Here is a 21,412-nt window from a genome sequence, read left to right as displayed (position 1 = left end):
ATATTTATAGCAGCTTTATCATAACAGCCCAAAAAGGAAGTAGCTCAGTGTCCGTCAACAGGATTGTAAATCTGTGTGGTGGAATAGTGCTCAGCACCGAAGTGGAGCACATTGCTGACCCATGCAACACAGACATTGTGCTGAGCGGAAGAAGCCAGACCCTCCTTCCCGCCAGAAGTGTATATATTGCCTGATGTCATTTGTATGAACTTCTGGAACAGGCAAAACTAATCTATTGTGGAAGAATTCTGAGCGGCGGTTGCCTCCGGGTGCGGGGTGCGGGAGCGGGGAGGGGAGTGGGTTACGGGGACTGAGCGTGAAGGGCTTGAGAGAGTTCTGGGGGGAGAAGGCAGTGTCCTCTGTCTTGAGAGGGACAGTCCTGAGGGACCCTCAGCAGCTCTCTGGGTTTCTCTTTCTGCCATCTCTCCTCTCCTTTACTCTGCCCCACAAGCTCTAGCTGCCCTCCTCTCTGCTGGGAGGTCCCTGGGCTCTGTCTGTGGCCTGCGTCCATTCTTCAGGCAGTAAGCTGGCGCTCACCTGGTTTGTTTCTCATCTCTCAGGATCACTATCTTTTGGTGCCCGATCTCCAGTGTCTTGTGCTGTTGTTTCATAGATTCTGTTTTTTTCTTTTTTATTTGTTTCATGCATGAGAGTAAGTCCAGTCCCTGTGACTCTTGACCAGAAGTCGATGTCCTGGACTGGACAATATATCTGTTGAAAAAAAAAGTCTCACCCCTTAAAATGCAAGGCAGAGATTTTGTTTTTTCTTTGCTTTAATTCCAGTATCTAGTACAACCAAAAATAACTTGGCATACAGTAGGCCCTAAGTGAAGATTTTGGAACAGACACATGATTCATTCTTTCTTACTTTCTTTCCTCCTTTTACTGTTGCATTACAAACGTTGAATAGCAAACCCAATGCTTTATCTAAAACAGCATTTTCTAAACGGTCCTTTGGAACACTGGCCTCTTGATTCTTTATAAACAAAGGGCTCTGTAATGAAATTAGTTTGGGAAAAACTTATGTACTGACAAATTCTGTGATAAAGACACTTGTTTAAACCAGAGTTTTCTACACTTATTTGACCAGGAATATTTTTTCCCCTCAAAACACCTATTGACCTTTTATATAATTTATCTTTTCTGGAACACATTCTGAAGAAATGGTGATCTGATGTTGTACATCTTGTAAGTGTAATAAAACTATATACATTTATCTTTTTCACTCTTTTATAAGAGTGATACAATATGTTACTATATTATATTGTAATAAATACAAGATATTTTTGTATGTAAATTACATATGATAATTTATACATTTTTAAGCAACTTTATTTGGATATTCACATACCATACAATTCACCCATTCATACTATGATTTAATGGATTTAAGTATACTCACAGACATGTGCAACCATCACCACAGTAAATTTTAGAATGTCTTCATCACCTTTTAGATATTATCCACCACCACTACCCCACTGTCTCCCATCTCCTGTCCTGTGCTCCCGCCCAGCCCTAAGGAACCACTATTCTACTTTCTGTCTCTATAGATTTGCCTATTCTGGGTATTTCTTATAAAAGGAATCATATAGTATGTGGTCTTTTGCAACTGGCTTCCTTCACTTAGCGTAATGTTTCCAAAGTTCATCCATATCGTGGTTTGTATTAATACTTCATTCTTTTTGTGGCCGATTAACATTCTGTTGTACGGATGTACCTCATTTTGTTTACCCATTATTCTGTTGCTGAACATTTGGGTTCTTTCTACCTCCTGGCTATTGTGGATAATACGGCTGTAAAAATTTGTGTCCAAGTTTTTGTGTGGGCGTATGTTTTTATTTCTGTTGGGCATATACCTAGGAGTGGAATTGCTGGGCCATAAGATACACTGTGTTTAATCTTTTGAGGAGCTGCCAGACTCTTTTCCAAAGTGGCATCATCATTTTACATCTCCACTAGCATTGTATGAGTGTTCTGATTTCTCCACATCCTCACCAACACTTGTTATTACCTGATGTTTTAAAATTTTTCTTTTTAATTTATTATTCATTTTTGGCTGCGCCGGGTTTTAGTTGCGGCATGTGGACTCTTAGCTGTGGCATGCATGTGGGATCTAGTTCCCTGACCAGGGGTCGAACCTGGGCCCCCTGCACTGGGAGTGTGGAGTGTTACCCACTGGACCACCAGGGAAGTCCCTTATCTGACTTTTTGATTCTAGCCATCGTAGTGGGTGTCGCATTATAGTTTTGATTTGCATTTCTCTGATGACTGCTCATGTAGAGTATGTTTTCATGTGCTTTTTGGCCATTTGCATATCTTCTTTGGGGAAATGTATATTCAGCTCCTTTCCTTTAAACATTTTTTTTATTAACTTTTGGCTGCGTTGGGTCTTTGTGGCTGTGTTGGGTCTTCATAGCTGCGCACGGGCTTTCTCTAGTTGCAGCGAACAGGGGCTCCTCTTTGCGGTGCGTGGGCTTCTCACTGTGGTGGCTTCTCTTGTTGCGGAGCACAGGCTCTAGGCACGAGAGCTTCAATAGTTGTGGCTCACGGGCTCTAGAGTGCAGGCTCAGTAGTTGTGGTGCACGGGCTTAGTTACTCTGCGGCATGTGGGATCTTCCCGGACCAGGGCTCGAACCTGTGTCGCCTGCATTGGCAGGCGGATTCTTAACCACTGCACCACCAGGGAAGCCCCTCAGCTCCTTTTAAAATTGGATTTTTAAAAAATCATTGAGTTACAAGATTTCTTTTTTATATATTCTAGATTAAGTCCTGTATCAGATATTGATTTGCAGAACATTTTTCCCATCCTGTGGCTCGTCTTTTCACTTCTTTTTGGTGGTCTTTGAAGATAATGTCATTTGAAGCTTTTAATTTTTTTTTTTTTTTTTGCGGTACACGGGCCTCCCACTCTGCCGTGGCCTCTCCCGCCGTGGAGCACAGGCTCCGGATGTGCAGGCCCAGCGGCCATGGCTCACAGGCCCAGCGGCCATGGCTCACAGGCCCAGCCACTCCGCGGCATGTGCGATCCTCCTGGACCGGGGCACGAACCCACGTCCCCTGCATCAGCAGGCAGATTCCCAACCACCGCGCCACCAGGGAAGCCCTGAAGCTGTTAATTTTGATAAAGACCAGTTTATTAATTTTTTCTATTGTTACTCATGCTTTTGGTGTCATTATCTTATATATAATTTCTAGTCCCTACTTTTAGCAGAGTCAGAACAACAGCCTTCATTTGGTTTGTCATCGTGACAGAAAAACAAAAAAAAAATGGTTAAAATAGTTAAAAATAGTTACCATTAGCTTTGAGGCCATAATACTTGATGAGTAATACTTTTAATTAACATCAAATCAAATGGCATTTGGCTGAGAATTCCATTCATGGTGTAAAGTAAATGGAAAATGATATGTTTTAATTGAATTAAATAGCATAATGAAAAATAAAATCAATGTTATTGATTTTAAAGCATTTTATTCAATAAAATTCTTCCTCCCCCCACTAAAATTTACGTTATTAATTCTACTCTATCAGTGACATTTCCCCTTAACCTCTTAACCTTAAGACAACACAAAATGACTGTTAGATGAAGACATTGGTGATTGACACCTGGAACAGGAGTGGCTGTTCATTGGCAACAGTGCTTGAACATGAACGATGATGTATGATGAGCATATGCATGTTGTTAATTAGAATGTACTTAGAAGGATGATAGTCAGACTCTTTGCTCTAGGGGAAGAGGATGAAGCAGTTGTTTTAAAATTATGTTTTCTTTACACTGGGACTTGGGCTTCTGTTGGGAAGCTAAAGAGGGGGAGGGCTGGCTCCCTGACTTGTATTACAGCAGTTTTTGTTTAATCTGTTCTACAGAATGGGAGTTCATGGAAATGTACTTTGAAAAGAGGGCTTCTCTGTTTTTTTTTTTAAGTAGTAAATTGAAATGTACCAGTAAAAAGAATTAAAACATGGGAGTTTTTTTGTAAGCTGGTTGAAAATTACTTTTTCTATCAAAGTAATGTAGCATTGCTTCCTGAGTCAGCAGTATGATGATGTGGTATGCCCCAAATCTGATTTCATGCATTTCATAAAGGACTTTGCACACGCGATCAAATCCATCTCAATGTAAAGGAGACCTCGAGGCTAATTTTATGATATTTTTCGTCTAGTGTGTCACTTTATGTCGACTTTTCGACTAACTTGTGTGTCTTTTCTTTATGTTCAAAGGTTTTATACCGTTTTTATTTTCTTCCCAGGTTATGTGTGCCCAGTGAGCCACCCCTGACACAAGAAGCATCATCAGCACTTTATTAGTGATGGATACTGAGAAGAAACCAGAGAATGATGAGGATGACAGTGTAAACAAAGAAGCAAAAGACTTGAGAAATAGTTCACCCCATGATGTAGATTGTGGGCCTGTATCTGAGGTGATAGCAGATTCCTCTGAAAATTCCACAAGCAAAAGAGGCTTTTTAGAGTCATCGGACTTTGACAGCGCTGTCGTGGGGAATGATGGAAATGAACACGCTTCCAAGAGAATGAAATTAGCTGAGGCAGAGCCCCTCCAGTCAGGAGAGCTGGGCATCCCTGGGTCAGAGAGGCCTGAGGGCTCAGGCCCGGAAGCGGGTGTCCCGTTGGCGGGGACAGGGGTGGGGGCCCTCCTTAGTGACCCTGATGGAGGCGTGTGTCTTCCTGGTGCCTTTGCCGCCCCCTGCAGTGTTAGCCCCACGGACGCTGCTTCTCTGGAAACAGATGCTGAGAAGAAGCCCGCTCAGGAAATGGTTTTCCTTGATCCAGGAAGAGAGCTTCCCTTCCCTCAGAACGAGATGCCTGCGAGCAGTACCCTCGGAAGTGTGGATGCAGTTCTGCAGTGCGGCGCATGTGGTCACTCGTTTGTTTCCTGCTCCGATTTGGAGAAGCATGCCGAGTGTCACATGCAGCAGCCTGAGGACCACGCCTGCGGCCCCTGTGGCCACAAAGCAGAGAGCAGCACGGCCTTACATGTGCACGTCAGGCAGGCGCACGGGCCGCAGAGGGTCTTTTCTTGTGACCTCTGTGGCTTTCAGTGTGTGGAGGAGAACCTGTTGAACGCACACTATCTCGGCAAAACACATCTCCGGCGTCAGAACCTTGCTGCTCGTGGAGGGTTTGTACAGATCTTAACCAAACAGCCTTTTCCTAAGAAGCCATGTCCCATGGGAACAAAAAGTGTTCGCACAAAGCCAAGAGCGTCTAAGCCAATAGCAAAGAATGGCGGTTCAAAAGGATTACGAAACGTTGGAAGCAAATTTAAAGATTTCAGAGGAAGCATTTCTAAACAAAGTGGAAATGGCAGTGAGTTGCTGGTTGAAATGATGCCATCCAGGAGTACTTCACCAGAAAAAGTAGAGATTGTTGAAGAAAATGTAACCTCCCTCGATACACCTCGGAATCCTGAAAACCAGAGTAAAAAGTTAGGAGCCTTAGTCACCTCAGAGGGTCTCCTAGAGAAATTGGAATCTACCAGAAACACCCTCCAGGCAGCCCACGGTGTCAGTACGTCCTCAAGACCCAGACCTGAGCGGAACGTCCTCATGCTGGGCAGCAGCTTCCGACGACGCAGCGGCGCTTTCGCCCTAAGGGGCCAGGCGAAGAAAAGGTTCACTCTTTTAGGAGTTAACAAAAGAGGCACTACTGAAACTCAGAGGCTGTGCTTGAAACACTTTAGAACACAGATGAAAACAAGTGATGCTGAGTCAACACCCCAGCATGCAGAAACCAGTGGCAGCGTCCAGGGTCTGTGCGTCACATCCGCAGAGACCCAGGACCTGAAGCAAGACAGGAGAAGCTCCCATCTCCCATGCTCCTTTGACTCGGTGACGGTGAGGCTGCCTTCTGATGACCAGGTGTTGTGTACGTGTACAGACTGTGGACACACAGCCACAAACAGGACAGAGTTGGAAATCCATGTGAAGAGGAGCCACGCAGGAGAGATGCAGTCTCACTGCCAGACATGTGGCTTTTCCACTGCGTCCAGGAGGGACTTGGATGCACACTCGCACAATAACCAGCATCAGCAGACCGCCCCCGGCCTCAGTTGTCAGTGTTGTTCCTTTACTTCCTTGAATGAAATGTACCTGAGAGACCACATGAAGGAAAAGCACAGTAGAGGTTTCCTTTGCACGCCTTGTGATCTGTGCTTCTCGTCTGAGAAAGACATGGAGGAACACAAGACAACTGAGAAGCACATTCACTTGTTGGGTCAGCCAAAGACTTCTCAACCATTTAACAATGATTTGGTTTTACAGACTTTACCTTTAAGTACTTTAGAATCAGAAAATACAAAAGATTCTGTGAGTGAGTCAGGAAAAGCAGCTCAGGAAGAGCCAGTTCAGTCCAGGGTAAGCCATGGAAATGAAGTAAGACATGCGAATAAGCCTCAGTTTCAGTGTAAGAAGTGTTTTTATAAAACAAGATCTTCCACTGTTCTCACAAGACACATAAAGCTCCGCCATGGTCAAGACTATCACTTTCTGTGTAAGGCATGTAATCTTTACTCATTGAGCAAAGAAGGAATGGAGAAACACATTAAGAGAAGCAAACATCTTGAAAATGCTAAGAAAAATAATATTGGCTTAAGCTTTGAAGAATGTATTGAAAGGGTCTGCATAGGTGCAAATGACAAAAAAGAAGAGTTTACCATTTCTGGGAATGGAAGGATAGAAGGCCATGTGGAAGGTGTGCAATTCCAGGAGCACACCTGTCTCGACAAGAGCATCCTCCTTCCCCAGGAACTGTCACAATCTGGTGTAATCACCAAAGAGGCTGAATTAACTTTGACCACTGCCCCAAAGAGAGGGAGACCTAAAGGTAACATCTCACGGACGTGTTCACACTGTGGTCTTTTGGCCTCGAGTATTACAAACTTGACCGTGCACATTAGACGAAAACACAGTCACCAGTACAGTTATTTATGCAAAGTGTGTAAGTATTATACTGTAACTAAGGGAGACATGGAACGTCATTGTGCCACCAAGAAACATAAAGGACGTGTAGAAATAGAAGCGAGTGGAAAACCAAGTTCAGATATCATTGTTGGCCCGGAAGGGGGGAACCCTGAAGCCTGTAGGAAGAACACCACTTCAGCAGTTTCGGATGTACCTGCCAACGAGTCAGCTGAAGCAGACACCTCTGTTTCGGAAAAGCCAGTACTAGAGCAAGGGAATCCAGTTGAAGTCGACGTTGAGAATGTATTTCATTCTACAGATGGGGAAACTAACGGTCACATTCTTGAGAGAAAGGAACAAACGTCTCTAGAACCAGAGGACCTTATCCATCAGGGCAATGCCTGCTCCCAGGGAGATGACACAGGTACAGGAGATAACAAATGTGCGCGCTGTGAGTTTAACGCTTACTCTTCTCCTTCTCTAGAACTGCACATAAAACGGAAACATACAAGAGAGTTTGCGTTTTATTGCATGGCGTGTGATTACTATGCTGTGACTCGGCGGGAGATGACCAGGCACGCAGCAACAGAAAAACATAAGATGAAAAGGCAGTCTTACCTGAACTCTTCTAACGTAGAAGCCAGTTCTGCAGAAATGTCCAAAACCATCATTATTCCTGAAGGGCAGCATCAGCAAAGTTCTGAAGAATTTCAGATAATTTCAGACCAACCCTCTGAAACTCTCAGAACTAGAAATGCTGCTGATTGTTCTATTTTGGATGAGAATACTAATTTAGATATGTCCAAAGTACTCTGCGCTCCTGGCTCTGTAGAAATTGAGACTGAGGAAGAATCTAATCTCAGCGAAGATCATTCCTTTTGTGAAGCTTTCCAGCCGCCCCTTGCCAAGGATAAAGTTACAAAACCGGAGGAGATGGTGTCCCTTAATATTTCCTCTAATTATGGCTCCCCAGGCAACTTTCAGAATGAAAATTCAGGAAGCTCAGCTTTGAATTATGAGACAGCAAAGGAAAACCACAGTATGTTGAATGACGTCAGTGATCCAGACACACATTGCAAGAGTGATGGCGGAAACGTAGGGGACAAGGCAGATAAAGTCCTTGGCAAACGTGTGTGCCCCGGAGCTCTAGAAGGAGAGCATTCGGCTGAGAGCACCATGCTGAGAGCAACTGGAGAAGAGCTCAACCTGGGTGGCAGTGGTCAGAACAAAGTTGGAAGTGTGCAGAGTTCAGGGGATTTGAAAGATGTGCCAGAAGATCCCGTTCTAGAGAATAAGGAGATTCTGATGAATTCCCAACATGAAAGTAAAATAATTATGGAAGAGGATGGTCCAGCTTCTGATAGCACCGTTGAAAATACTGATGTTTATGAAACTATAATCAGTATTGATGATAAAGGACAAGCCGTGTACAGTTTTGGCCGGTTTGATTCTTCCATCATAAGGATAAAGAACCCCGAAGATGGGGACCTGTTAGACCAGTCTGAAGAGGGGCTTATAGCAGCAGGAGTGAGAATGAGTGAGTTGCCCTTAAAGGACTGTGCTCAAGGTGTGAAAAAGAAGAAATCTGACGGCGGTTCCTTTGCCGAATCCACACGAATTCGTTGTGATGACTGTGGCTTCTTAGCAGATGGTTTGAGTGGACTGAATGTTCACATAGCCATGAAGCATCCTACAAAAGAGAAACACTTCCACTGTCTGCTGTGTGGAAAGTCGTTCTACACGGAGAGCAACCTCCATCAGCATTTGGCCAGTGCTGGTCACATGAGAAATGAACAGGCCAGCGTCGAGGAGCTTCCCGAGGGAGGGGCCACCTTTAAATGTGTCAAGTGTACAGAGCCCTTTGATTCTGAACAGAATTTATTTCTGCATATTAAAGGGCAGCATGAGGAACTGCTCCGAGAGGTGAATAAGTACATAGTGGAAGACACTGAGCAAATCAACCGCGAGAGAGAGGAAAATCAGGGGAACGTTTGCAAGTATTGTGGGAAGATGTGTCGCAGTAGCAATTCGATGGCATTCCTAGCACACATTCGCACTCACACAGGTATGTAAAGTGCAGCAAATCTCTCTTTACCCACCAGGTGCAGAGGAGTGATAGAGTTCGGACATTTGTTCCCATCCAAATGTGGAGTCCTTAACTGCATTTGCCAGTCGGCCTCCACCCAGTTCACCTCCCACTGCCCCGTGGCTCTGGACGCTGCCATAGTCTTTGTTGACACTTAGCATTTCTTAAGGTAATTAATTGAGCCTTAGTGATTCCAAAGGCACGATGTTTGGCAGATCTCTTTTATCAAGAAGCCTAGTCCCTCTGATGCGTTTGTTAAATTCCTGTCTCTCACAGCTTTTCAGTTGTCTCTAAGTCCTAGTTGTTTGGTTTTCCAGGGTGTCTATTAAGTGGCACTTTGGGTTTCAGAGGACATATTAAGTGGCTTTTGAAGAGTGGAATATGAAAATTTTCTTACAGTTTTAGGGATTTAAATGTATTCATTGCCAGATAGTTTATATCCCAAAGTGTAACTCCCAGGCAACAAGATTCTGCTTTCAAGGATCAAAATTAGTGAACACTTTTCAAAGTTAATATGTCCTGGGGATTTGGTTTGCATGGAGGTAGCACTTGATTTAATTTCTGTGCTGTCACATGTAGTGTTCCATTTTAATGTTCAATTTTAGGTAGAAATTTTAAAAAACTTTTTGTGGAAAATACATAAGCCACTATTCTAAATTTATGTTAAAATTCGCTGCACTGTTTCTATAAACCTGCCATACATTCTTTGTTTTAAATGGACAGCTTTTCTAAATCATTGTGCTCTGCTTAGACAAGTTCTGTCTCCATGGTTGAATTTATGAGTGGATTTGAATAATAAATTCACATTTCAATGAACATATTTTCATTAAAACTGTAAGGTTTATTTTACTGTACTTTTAAATAATGGCTTATTATTAAAGATATACTTTAAATTCATGCAGTTTTTGAAACTTAGTGCACGGTTACAAGGAGGAAGACAAAAGGGTATGAAACATTATTAATAGTTTAGGGTGATTAAAGATAGATAAAAGTTTTTCTCTGAAGAAAGTAACAGGGCAACCTGCATAAGGTTAATCTAGGTAAATATAAACATTGTACTCTTGATCCCAGCTCTTCCCATGTAGTAGAACCACCCCTGGAGAGTAAGGTCAAATACTTATTTGTTGGCCTTATTAATACCTCTGTCGGTACCATGTTGCCGCTCACTTTCTGAAATGATAGGTTTTAGAAATCAGGCTCGTTCATGTGTGCAGAAAATAGGTTCTTTCTTAACATGCCCTCTTAAGGCAGATAAAACTGAATAAAACTAAGAGGAAGATGCTAATGGAGCTCTTTTTAGAATTCTTTATGCAACTGTCTGGTCAAGACATGTTGCTTATAATTGATGTGTCCATTACTTGAATTCTCTTGTAATTATAGTCAATAAGTCTTGTAAATGTGTTAAAGCTCACTAAAAGCATACAAATTCAAGAACAGAGTAAGGCTAATAATTTAAAATAATCAATGTAGGCATTTCAGCACTTAATTTCCCTTGTGTGTTGATAGCTGATCATTCTTAATCCATTAAGATTTATTTAGTCGTTTACAATGCAAAATAGGTTTGCACTGGTCACTTGCGCCATTTGAAAATGTCCACCAGGTTAAGTGCAGAATGTAGTCCATTAGTCTTCCTTGACTATATGTATTAATTGCATTTAAAATCAAGTTAATGTGGATGTGAAAGTGAGGTAACTATCAATATGTGACAGAGTAACCCTACTTATATAAGTTACATCATTGATTGTAACATTTAGTAAAAGTTAGCATACTTTTTAACATCTCCTGTTGGCTTATCAGCAAGTACATTTTTATGGTGTTCTGAGGCACCGCAAAGAGCTCTCTTCCTGAGTCCCCAGTGCCAGCCGACATTTCAATTTTGCAAGTCATTTTTTGCGGGGAGGTTGCTCTCCAGGTTTTAATCCAAGGCTTTTTTGTTGTTGTTGTTGTTTTCTTTTGTTTTTTTTCCTGGGGGCATCTTAAAAAGAATTGCTTCTCTGATACTTTGCTTATGTCCATGAAATAGTAATTCAGGGACTGTTATTAATGGTTAACTGGAAAAGGGCTTATTCTTCCAATCCCTGTTTTCATATTTTGTGATTTACTATATGTTTTATGTAACCTTTTCTTCCCATCCTTAACACGATAAAAGCAGCACTTGAAGAAACAAATGAGTTTTGGTTATCAAGGATTGTGGGAAAAAAGCCTCCCAGAGTTTTCCTGAGTGCTCGCTGGTATGAAGCCATCCACATGACCAGAAAGTGCAGCGTCTCCTTTCCCTTTGCGTTAGTAATACAGGAAAAGCTGTTCATTTTCTCTCCGGCATTGTTCTGGTAGTTAGAGCTTTAATTTCCTATACCAGAGGTCATTAAGTCGGAAGACTGTCTGAAGCCCTTAACTTCCTGTTCAGAGCGTGCTGGTCTCTGGCGCTATTTGGAAATGTCCACACGTGGGAGAACATTAGGGCTGGTGGTGTTTGTACCTTAATAAGTGACGGTTTAGAAGCCAGAACAGCTTGGGAAGAGGCGGTTAGGGGGAGTTAGTGCGTTGAGTTTAAGCGCAGTGAGGGCAGGGCCTCTGCTTTGCTCACTGCTTCACCCCCATGTGGTGCTGGCTTTCAGTGCTGTTTGTTGAATGAAGGAGTAAACAGCTGAGCAGAGGAACCAGTGAAGTGTTCAGTGTAGGGAGGATTGTGGAGTGGAGAAGCATTAATTAGATAATGGGTTGTATCCATATTACTTGATTCTTTAAGACCTAAAGTCTTCTTATGATTTTTTAAGTGTCAGTGTCACGTCCATGTATACATAGCAGTTGGCAGTGAATGAAGTTGAGGAAGGCCAGTGCAGGTCTGAGGGGGAGGCTTTGTTTTTAAAGTCTTTGGAATTATTTAGGTAACATTGTGAGGTGCCAGAAAGCTAGAGACCCTCTTTCATTTTTCCCTTTCAGAAAACCTCACAGGCCAAATTAAAACAAAACAAAAACTACTGAGGGTAATGCTGTCTCATGGAGTGGGACTATTTAAAATAATATTGACAGTTTGTAATAATCTCAATATGCCTGAAAGACAAATTTAGAAATATGTGGTCTTACAAATTTTGCCTTAAAAATACTATGCCTGGATTCATTTTGGAATGGGCCTAGCAGGCTTAAAAATGGAAACGCTGTCAGGAAAAAAAATGGGACATTTCTTGTTTTCTTATACAGAAAAATGTTACCCCTAGTCCCGTAGTATTAGAATTTTTATGGCCAGGAAGGAGATGTTAACACATCTCTGCATGTAAGATACAAAAAGTAGTCAGGGCCTCCGTGATTTCTACATGGAAACAGTCAACAGGGTGACTCGTGGATGTGTTGTCAGCACACCAGCAGTGATGGCTGAAACCCGAAGGAACTGCGGTTTCCACCAGGGAGCCACGGACAGTCCACTGAAAGCGCTGAAGGTCTGTGTCCGGCCCCCGTGGCCTGTGTGCTGCCACACAGAGGAACTCACACCCTGTAGTGCACAGTGAGCACACAAGGGCTTGAGTCACGAGATATTTTGGATCCTTTCACCAAAATTGTAATAATACACGTGTTGAGAGAGCTTTATCTTCTTCGTTTAGAGTCCTGATGTTATTGTTGATTAATAATTTCCTAATTACCTTTAGTGCAGTTTAATTTAAAGTACAGGTGAATTGGTTCTTCTCACTGTTTTCTTTTACAAGTCCCTTTATAGAATGCTGTGTCAAGATGAAATGTTTCAAAGTAGTGATAGGCTTAGTTTTATCAGAATCATTTAAATAAACTGTAGTTTCTAATGTGACTGATAGAATGTGATTGCTGTAAGCTGCAGTCTCAACCTGCTTTTGACATTTAAACATATAAAGCTGACGAGATACAACCATTCAGGTGCTAAATATATTTTACCTCTACTTCTAACAGTAGAAATGGAAGTATTAGAAGATATGGCTTCATTGTCTCTGAACTGTGAAATATTCAACTTTGCCCGTGCTTAGTACTGTTGACTTTTTTATTTCTGTTAGAAGATTAAAATTAAATGCTTCACTTTTTTTGTCAGCTTTTGGGAATTAAATTGAAATTTAAGACTCAAAGTTTTTACTGAGCGCTTCAATTTCAGCACAGTATTCTTGGAGGATTTTTTTTCAAGGGCATTGCGCAAAGTTCCATTGATCAAAAATGATTTACTGCAACTTCTTTATTTGAGCTTTTTTTGTATATTTATTAAAGTCCACATATTTCATATTCTGTCTAACTGTATTAGAAGAGGTACTTCACCAAGTAGGTACTAAACATGCTATGAAAAATTTGGAAACATTGTACCAATTTTAAACTGTGTTTTTTTAAATGATTTTATTTCCTTGAGGATTTAAAGGTTAGAATTAGAAAATGGTATATATGTGTTACACTTTGAAAGAGTGTTGCTTCTTGTTAATATGGGTACTGATTATCAATTAGTAACTATTTTCCAGTTAGAATCTACCTATTATTGACAGTAAGTTTGTGGACTCTTGAAATAATTTTGTCTCCTCATTTTTTGAGTATAGATTAATCTTATTTCTTTATGAAATAAAAAAATTGTTGGTACTGTGCCTTTTATGTTGAAATGTTCTTGAAATCAACAATAGCCATAATGTCAGTAATTCTGATTTGCTGAATCATCACAGATTTTTGGCTCTAAAATCATAAAAGCAAATAATTTATCCACTATATATTCTTATATTGTATGGTATTGAAAGAGTAATATTGTGAATAATTTGGGATGTTAGGAAAAAACTGAAATATTAATGTGAAAAAATTCAAAGCTGTAGAAATATGAGGGAACGGGGATGTGGCCACTGAGAAATTTATTTGATAATAAATATATTTTTAAAAAACATCAGCTACTCTGTATGCATTTATGTTTTAAAAATGTTCCATTTAAAATGTTAAATGACTTTTAAAACTATTTTTGTGAATTGTAAGAAAAATATTTGAAATTATGTAGCTCATCTCATCTGCTTAGTACTGCTCAGGTGTATCATCTTTGACTTTAAATTTTAGAAATGTTATTGAAAGTTAGAAATACTCATTGGAACATAAAAGTCTTCTTGGTGGAATAATTGTGGAATGCGTGTCTGTTCAAGTTAGAAAGGAATGCAGGTATTCCATTTGGGGGACAGAAATTTGTAATTAGATTATAAGTATGATTTAAGATCTGGGCCTCTTTTAAAACTTTATCAGTAATGTATTATTCAAATTCAAATCATACTTTATGTTAAATTTATTTAGGATCAAAACCATTCAAGTGCAAGATATGCCATTTTGCAACAGCTCAGCTTGGCGATGCCAGAAACCATGTCAAAAGGCACCTTGGGATGAGGGAATACAAGTGTCATGTCTGTGGGTGAGTAAATTGAAACCGTCTCTACCGTGGTGAACCAGGAAGCATGTGCAGGGTATCCATTGTTTCAGAATTCAAAACTGATAGGAGTAAGAGTGGCTAAAATTATGCATGCGTATCCTTCTTTCCATTGTTATGGTAAATTCCTTAAACACAGTTATGACATTCTTCTCCCACTTCTAATCCTGTACTGAAGATGAGCAATTTTATGGGCTACAAGGTCAATTTGAACCTGTAATCTGTAAATTGACTAAATTATAGGATGTTCATTCATATTGCCAGAGAGAAGTGTAAATTCCATTTAAAGACATAAAAAAATACATAATATAGCTTCAGGATTGTATATGTATGTTTTTTTTTCTTTTGCTATACCGCTTTAATTTTAATCACATTAATGGCTCTTTGGATACATTGGACACATTCTATAAGGAAAAAAGCAGAAAAAGATTTAATTTCAGAGAACTGATTATTGCAGGGATGAAGCTTAAAAAACCAGTGTATAATGTAGGTTTTTGTGTAACGTTATTTCAAAACTTGTTTTTTTCTGTTTTAGTTAATGGCTCTTTCCTCTAAAGAATCATTCACAATGTTTAATTGTCACTCAAATGTGTTGCATTTAATAGGAAGCAATGAGACGCCTTAATGCAACACTAATTAATTTAGCAGAAATGTTTGAAAGGTTTTAAAATGCCATGGCATCTATGGTATATCATAGGACATTCAGAGCTGGATTTTAATACCTTACTTCTGATTAAAAGTATATTTTAATGCTGTTATGCTAGAGAAATTAACTAATAAGTGCATCGTATAAAAACACTTTATGTGAAACCTGAGGAACCTGCAGTTCTTATGGTTAATTCACAAAACACTTCGGATTCAATTAAATTATGCAATGCGTACATGTTTTTTATATATATATATATATATATATATATATATATATATATATATATATATATAAAAAAAACTCTCCCGTTGCGGAGCACAGGCTCCGGACGCGCAGGCTCAGCGGCCATGGCTCACGGGCCCAGCTGCTCCGCGACATGCGGGATCCTCCCGGACCGGGGCATGAACCCACGTCCCCCGCACTGGCAGGTGGACTCTCAACCACTGCACCACCAGGGAAGCCGCGTACATGTTATATTAAGTTTATTTTTTCAGTGGAAGATTCTTCTGGTTAGCACTACTGTGTAAATATCTTTTAAGTCAAAAACAGTTTCTGTTTTTTAATGGACTGTACATTTCATCCCAGGATGCAGTTGCATTTTTTGACCCTTAAGATAGTTTTACAAATAACTTTGCAAGCAGTTTTATTAACCATGGCCTGTGATTTATTCATCGGCAGAATTGATGGTTCAGTGACTTGGAGCTAAAGTAAATGAAGATGAACCTTTGCCCTGAAGCCCCCTGAACATCAGTGGGAGAATGAGTTTTGTTGCTATTGATTTTAGCTGCAAGGGTCGAGTGCCACATGGTTCATTTAATTGCTCCAGGTCTCGGAATTTTAAAAGATACCTCATTTATTGTTTTTACCATGTGAGTTATAGGATAGAGGAAGGCCCTGACTCCAATGAAAATTTGTGCTATGACAATAAGCAGTTTCTTCTTTGTGTCTGCAAAATAAGGAAATAATTTTTGCATACTATGTTATTAGAAACCTAATTCCATTCATTTTTTATTAGCGTTACCAAAACCTGGAAAGAGAAGAAGAAACTTTCAGAGAGCAGTTTCTGACATATGTAGCGTCAAAAACAATGTCTGATTGATTGGCTTTGGTTGTGTGATTTGAGCAGTGCACACTTGCTTAGCTCATTGCTTAGCATGTACAACTGGCATGTTGCACTAATGGTTTATATAGTGATTCCCAAGTAAAGAATTATAAGTACATATAGCTATGTTGAGTTTTATATGGCTGTCAGAGAAGTCTACGTGTGTGTGTGTATACATAGAAAAATCAATCTAGATTCTCCAATTGTATCACTTAAAATTACAATAGTCGTTGAATTTTATTTGAACAAGAAATAATAGTTCTCCTAATTTTTTATGTGAAATTTGATTTAAAAGTCACATAACAGTTACTTGTACAGGGTAGATATTTTTACAGTGAAGCTAAAAGTTCTGAAGAATTTCAGTAAACTGCAGAATGCCTATCGACCTATGTAGTTGACACAGAACAATAATGAGTTAAATACCCTTTAATGCTAAAGAAAAAGTATCATAGGTTGTTCTGTATTCCATGTGTTTCAAAGGGATAGAGCAGAATGTAGGTTAAAAATTAAAGTAAAAAACGTTAAAAAAAAAAAGAGAGAATTGGCTATCAGATTAGTGGCAGTAGAGAGCACTGGTACATTAACATCACTGACAATGTCAATTCATTATCATTGATGGCTAAATAATCTTAGAAATGCTCAGTGGACCTATTAGTTCCTGAACATAAGCAGCTTATGCTGCATTTCTTCATTAGCTTTAATTGCTATAAATTTTACCTTTTAAAAAATCATGCTTTAAAAGGTGAAGTGATCTTTCAGGAACATTAACTCTATAATTTTGTCACAAACAGAAGGTCTTGCACTATGTTTTGTTTTCTTCAGTAGTTAGTATCTTAGTGTCTGTTTTAGAATTTTACTAATAACCCCTTCACTGTTTGAGTTGTAAGAAATAAACGGTTTTTCAAACAGTTCTGTTAGAGTAATAATATATGAAAACAGTGGGGCAGGCACATTTTTGAAGTGAAATTATTACTCACAGTGTTGTACTATTTTTCCTTAGTTACCTCTTGAAAAAAATCTTATATTCTATGGTGAAATTGATGAAAACAACAAACAGTACATTTTGTTGAAAAGACATCAGTATTAATGTTTCAGTTTATTTGTAATTGTATGACTTCTTTTTCATATCTTTAAGATTTTAGATGCTCATCAAATATGTATCATATATTATTTACTAAGGCTTAATTTAAGGGTTGTGCATTAGCTACTCCTTTAATAAAAACTGCCTTTTAAATTTTATTTCAGTTGTTTGAACCTACACTGATCTTCTTTGAATTTTTAAGCTCAATTTTAAGATCTCTCTGTCCCCCTCATCGGCAAATCTAGCCACAGTATATCATGGATTTGAGTTATTTGACCAAAGAGGCTGAATGTATTGTATTCGATGTCTAATTCCTAATGCTAGCTGGGATTCAGAATTCAAGATTTAAGTTTTGTTTACCCATGGTTTACATGCTTTATGTCAGGGTATAGGTTTCAGAAATGTATTGCTCTGCACTCCCTGTTTTAAGAACATGTTATAGATAACTTCATTTAAAAGCCTTTCATTTTACTTTCACTTTTAGGAGGAGCACTTTTTGAATTACAGTTTCTTAATGTTTTTCTTACTTCTGAGCATGACCCCAAGAGGAATTTTATAGAATATAGGTGAATTTATATTTAGCACTTGTTGGATAGTTAACATGAAAATGTGCTATGGGTCGGGCATAGGGCTTAGTGGGGGAGAAAATAAAAAATAATAGAAAACACCTTATATAGAAGTTAATAATTTTGTTGGGAACATATGTTTAAAAATAGGTAAACACATTTTTACTAAGTCCGTGATCTTTACCTTTGCTATTTTTCATAGTCAAGAACTTAAAAATCTCAGTGGCTTAAGAACATCATTGTGGAAACCATGTTTTGTTAAATTCATTTACATTTATTTTAGTAATCTCTTCCTCCGTGTGTGTACACACATACACACACACATTAGTGTATATATAATACTCTCAGTAATAAATAGTATTTAAGCAGTGCTGTGTTTTAGTGTACAGCTTAATTAGCAGTCGTTTCATTTGTTGATCTCAGTTTCATGAGATTGTTTATCTCATGTTCATTATCCCATTGTACAGATGGTAAACCTGAGAGTAAAAGTATTTTTAGTGATGGAGTTAAATTATGGGCTAGTAATGGTAGACCACTGTTTCCTTCCTTTAACTGTACCTTTTCTTTATTTCTCTGCTTTTGTAATATCTGTTGTTTTAGTTACTGATTTTAATTTGTACTTATCTTTTTTCTCTCTAGGTTGTTTTCTCTAGCATGTGATAGCTGTAACTTCCAGCCCCCAGCCACTTTTGTTTTCTGCTTTTGCTCATACTTACATTATTCTAAAAAATTGCTTGCACTGTATTTTATTTTAATATTCTGGTATTCAGTCTCTTTCTCTCTCTCTCTCTTTTTGGTCTCTCTCTGTTTCACTTTTCTCATATTAAAGTGTTGTTTTAAATAATTTTATTATTTTTCCTCATTGTTCTTTATGTGTTGATAATTTATTGCACTTGAGTTGTTACAGATTGAACATGTTAGTATCATAGAAATAAGTGCCTAAAAAAGTGAAGATTTTATTGTCTTTCCATTAGGGTGAGAGGGGTAAAATTGATCTTCTTGGGTTATGGTTTTTGTTTTTCATTACTAGTTACTACAAAAAAAGACTAAGTAGAAAATTAGTAAGTAGCCTGTGAGTTCGGTAAACCCGGGAAATGATACTTAACTTTTGTATGCCATTATTCACAAAAACCCCAGTATGCATGATTTAGGGGTTATGTTATTTTCTGACCGCTTTCCCTGTGTCTAGTCTTGAATCTTGTGTATAAGCAGTTGAGTAGTACTTACCTAATCAGGAGAGAATAGGGCATTTACTAAATCTGTCACCTCTGGGTTCATGAAAAGATTCTAGACATTTTCTATTGTGTATTAATGTGCTTATGAACTGTTTATTCTTAGTTGGTTTAAGAAACCTTAAATAGAAAGTTACTAATGCAGCAAAACTCTTTTTTTTTGTGTGTGTGGCATTACCTAGTTTTTGTGCATTAGAAGGGATCTCTATGTAGATGATTATAATGTCACTTTCTGACCTTTGCAGCTTGAATAATTGTAAATCATTGCTTCATAACGTGTCAGAGAATGTCTGTACTAGGCAATTAAATGGCAGAATATAATAGACCAAATTATTGCCTGTCATGTTTTCAACAACACAGTTAGTATTTGAGTTACACTTAATCATTACGTGCATTAGCAACTTCATTGGAATCCAGCTTCAGGCTGAGCATGAAATACATTACATTATTTAAACCTCTAATGGTACAAGTCATTTATTTGTGTTGAAGTGTACAACATGCAGAGTTTCATAAAGCAAGGAACACTTGAGAGCTTAATTTATCCAAATCAAAGTCTAAATGCAGATAAACACAAGTGGCAAAAATTAGTAATTTTTATAGGCTGGAAATATTTAAAAATACATGGTTGTGTGTAATTTTAGGCAGCAGGAATAAATTAAAATCACCATTTTTAGTCTGCTCTGAGAATTAAAGCTGTGTATACCTAAATCATTAAGAGCACCATGGGATTGCATTTTTAGCTGAACAATTAATTACAGCCATCATATCTACAGATGTATCCAAATAAAATAAGTTTTTGGTTCGGCTGGTTGTTTTGGTTAAAGAGACATAGAAAAAAAGACATAGATAGAAAAAGTTTGTTTTATATCATGTCATAAATTATGCATGTAACAATATAAAGGGCAGCATCTCTCAATTTTATAAAACACATCAAAACTAACATTAAAAGACTCTTGTTATAAAGGATGTGTTACATATTTTATCTCTATAATATTTTAATGCTTTTTGTTTAATGGTATATTTTTGTCTTTAGTTTGAAAATTTAAAAATCCCACATAATGCTGACTGTCTCTCTTCCTGTCAGTGAGGAATACCAAATGTACATTGTTAGTTTATTCTTCTGATGTTGAAGTCCTTGAAATACCATTTAAATACTGAATGGATGTTATTTTATATTTTTTATAAACAAATCACTTTTTATTTTGAAAATCTAGGAGATATCTTGGTTATTATATTAAAATAAAATACACTTTTTCTCAGATATGATTGTAGGATATTTTTTAGTGAACTGCTTTGTAAATCCAGGAGAGAGTTGGGGGTATGGTTAGGATAACGGGGAAGAAACAGAAGAAACTGTTTTCCGCCTCTCCTCACAGGGAGAGGAGGGCATCTTCGTCACCACCATATCCTATGCTCCTTTTTTGTGATAGTGTTTTCTTGAATTTTTGCCTTGGAAGAGTAGGGTCATAGATTTATTCCAAGGCAGTAAGTGTGATCAGCTCATAAGAAAATAGAAATAAAATACACATTGTCATTTGTTGCTGTTGTAGTTGAAAACACTGGCCTCTGTCTCTAAGGTCTTTTCTAGTGAAAAGGTCTTATCTCAGTGACTTAAGTAATTTTTGCTTTATTTTTATTTTAAAATGTTCCATGGTGACTTTAAAATACTATTGTGGAATCACAGGATTCTTTAGCCCTCCTGATCCCAGGAGTGAAATACAGAAGGGTAGCTACTCCTCTGGTTTCCTTGGCCTGTCCTGTGATTTTTTTATTTTATTTTTATTGTTAACCTGTTTTCTCCCTCCCTCTTCCTGTTCATGTGTTTCTGAAAGTCCTTTACTTTCTACAGGGTTTTGCTCTTTGATTTGTCTGAGACTGAATAAGAGGAGGTGTTGGAAATGTAGATACGAGGGAAGTACAACCATTGATTCAGGTATTCATTCATTTCCCATTGGGCAGATTCTTGACAGTTTCCTCTTCAAGTAGGCCCAGGTGGTGCAACGGCCCTGCGGTCACGTGCTCCAAGTAGGAGAGACAGACTCAGAGGCAGACTACAGGGGAAAGAGCGGTGGATGGTGGTCCACAGAGGAGGGGTGCCCAGCTCTGCTTGGGAGCAGCAGGAAAGACTTCTTTCAGAGGATGGGTTTGAGTTGGTTCTCGAAGGATGAGGAGGTATTTATACACAAGGCAAAAAAGAACACTTTTTTATTAGAGGGAACAAAAGAGCAAAAGTAGTGAAGTATGGAATAGCATGGCATATTAAGAACACTGCAAGAAATTCCTGGAGTTTAAGTGCTTAGAAGGGGTGAAGCGGGGGATTTTTTTAATATTAAATATTTATGGAGCATCAGTATGTGCTGTTAGTCTTTAGGGTTAAAAG

The 21,412-nt window shown here is 38.7% G+C and overlaps 1 protein-coding gene across 4 annotated transcripts in view; it reads left to right on the top strand.

Moving 5' to 3' along the window:
• Positions 1-21,412, top strand: part of ZNF407 (zinc finger protein 407) — a 428,050-nt gene that overhangs the window by 20,196 nt on the left and 386,442 nt on the right. For 3 of the 4 annotated variants that reach the window (XM_049697648.1, XM_004280012.4, XM_033406104.2), the window contains exons 2-3: positions 4,252-8,986; positions 14,273-14,387. In XM_049697648.1, coding sequence (XP_049553605.1) covers positions 4,312-8,986; positions 14,273-14,387 — 4,790 coding nt within the window. In that variant the 5' untranslated portion in view covers positions 4,252-4,311. Of the gene's footprint in view, positions 1-4,251; positions 8,987-14,272; positions 14,388-21,412 lie in introns of those variants that run through there. The other variant, XM_049697649.1, reaches the window with a different exon arrangement.

Source organism: Orcinus orca, chromosome 15 (genome assembly GCF_937001465.1).
Source record: "Orcinus orca chromosome 15, mOrcOrc1.1, whole genome shotgun sequence".
NCBI lineage: Eukaryota > Metazoa > Chordata > Mammalia > Artiodactyla > Delphinidae > Orcinus > Orcinus orca.
Note: the sequence above shows the minus strand (reverse complement) of the source record. Positions and strands in the feature narration are given on the sequence as shown.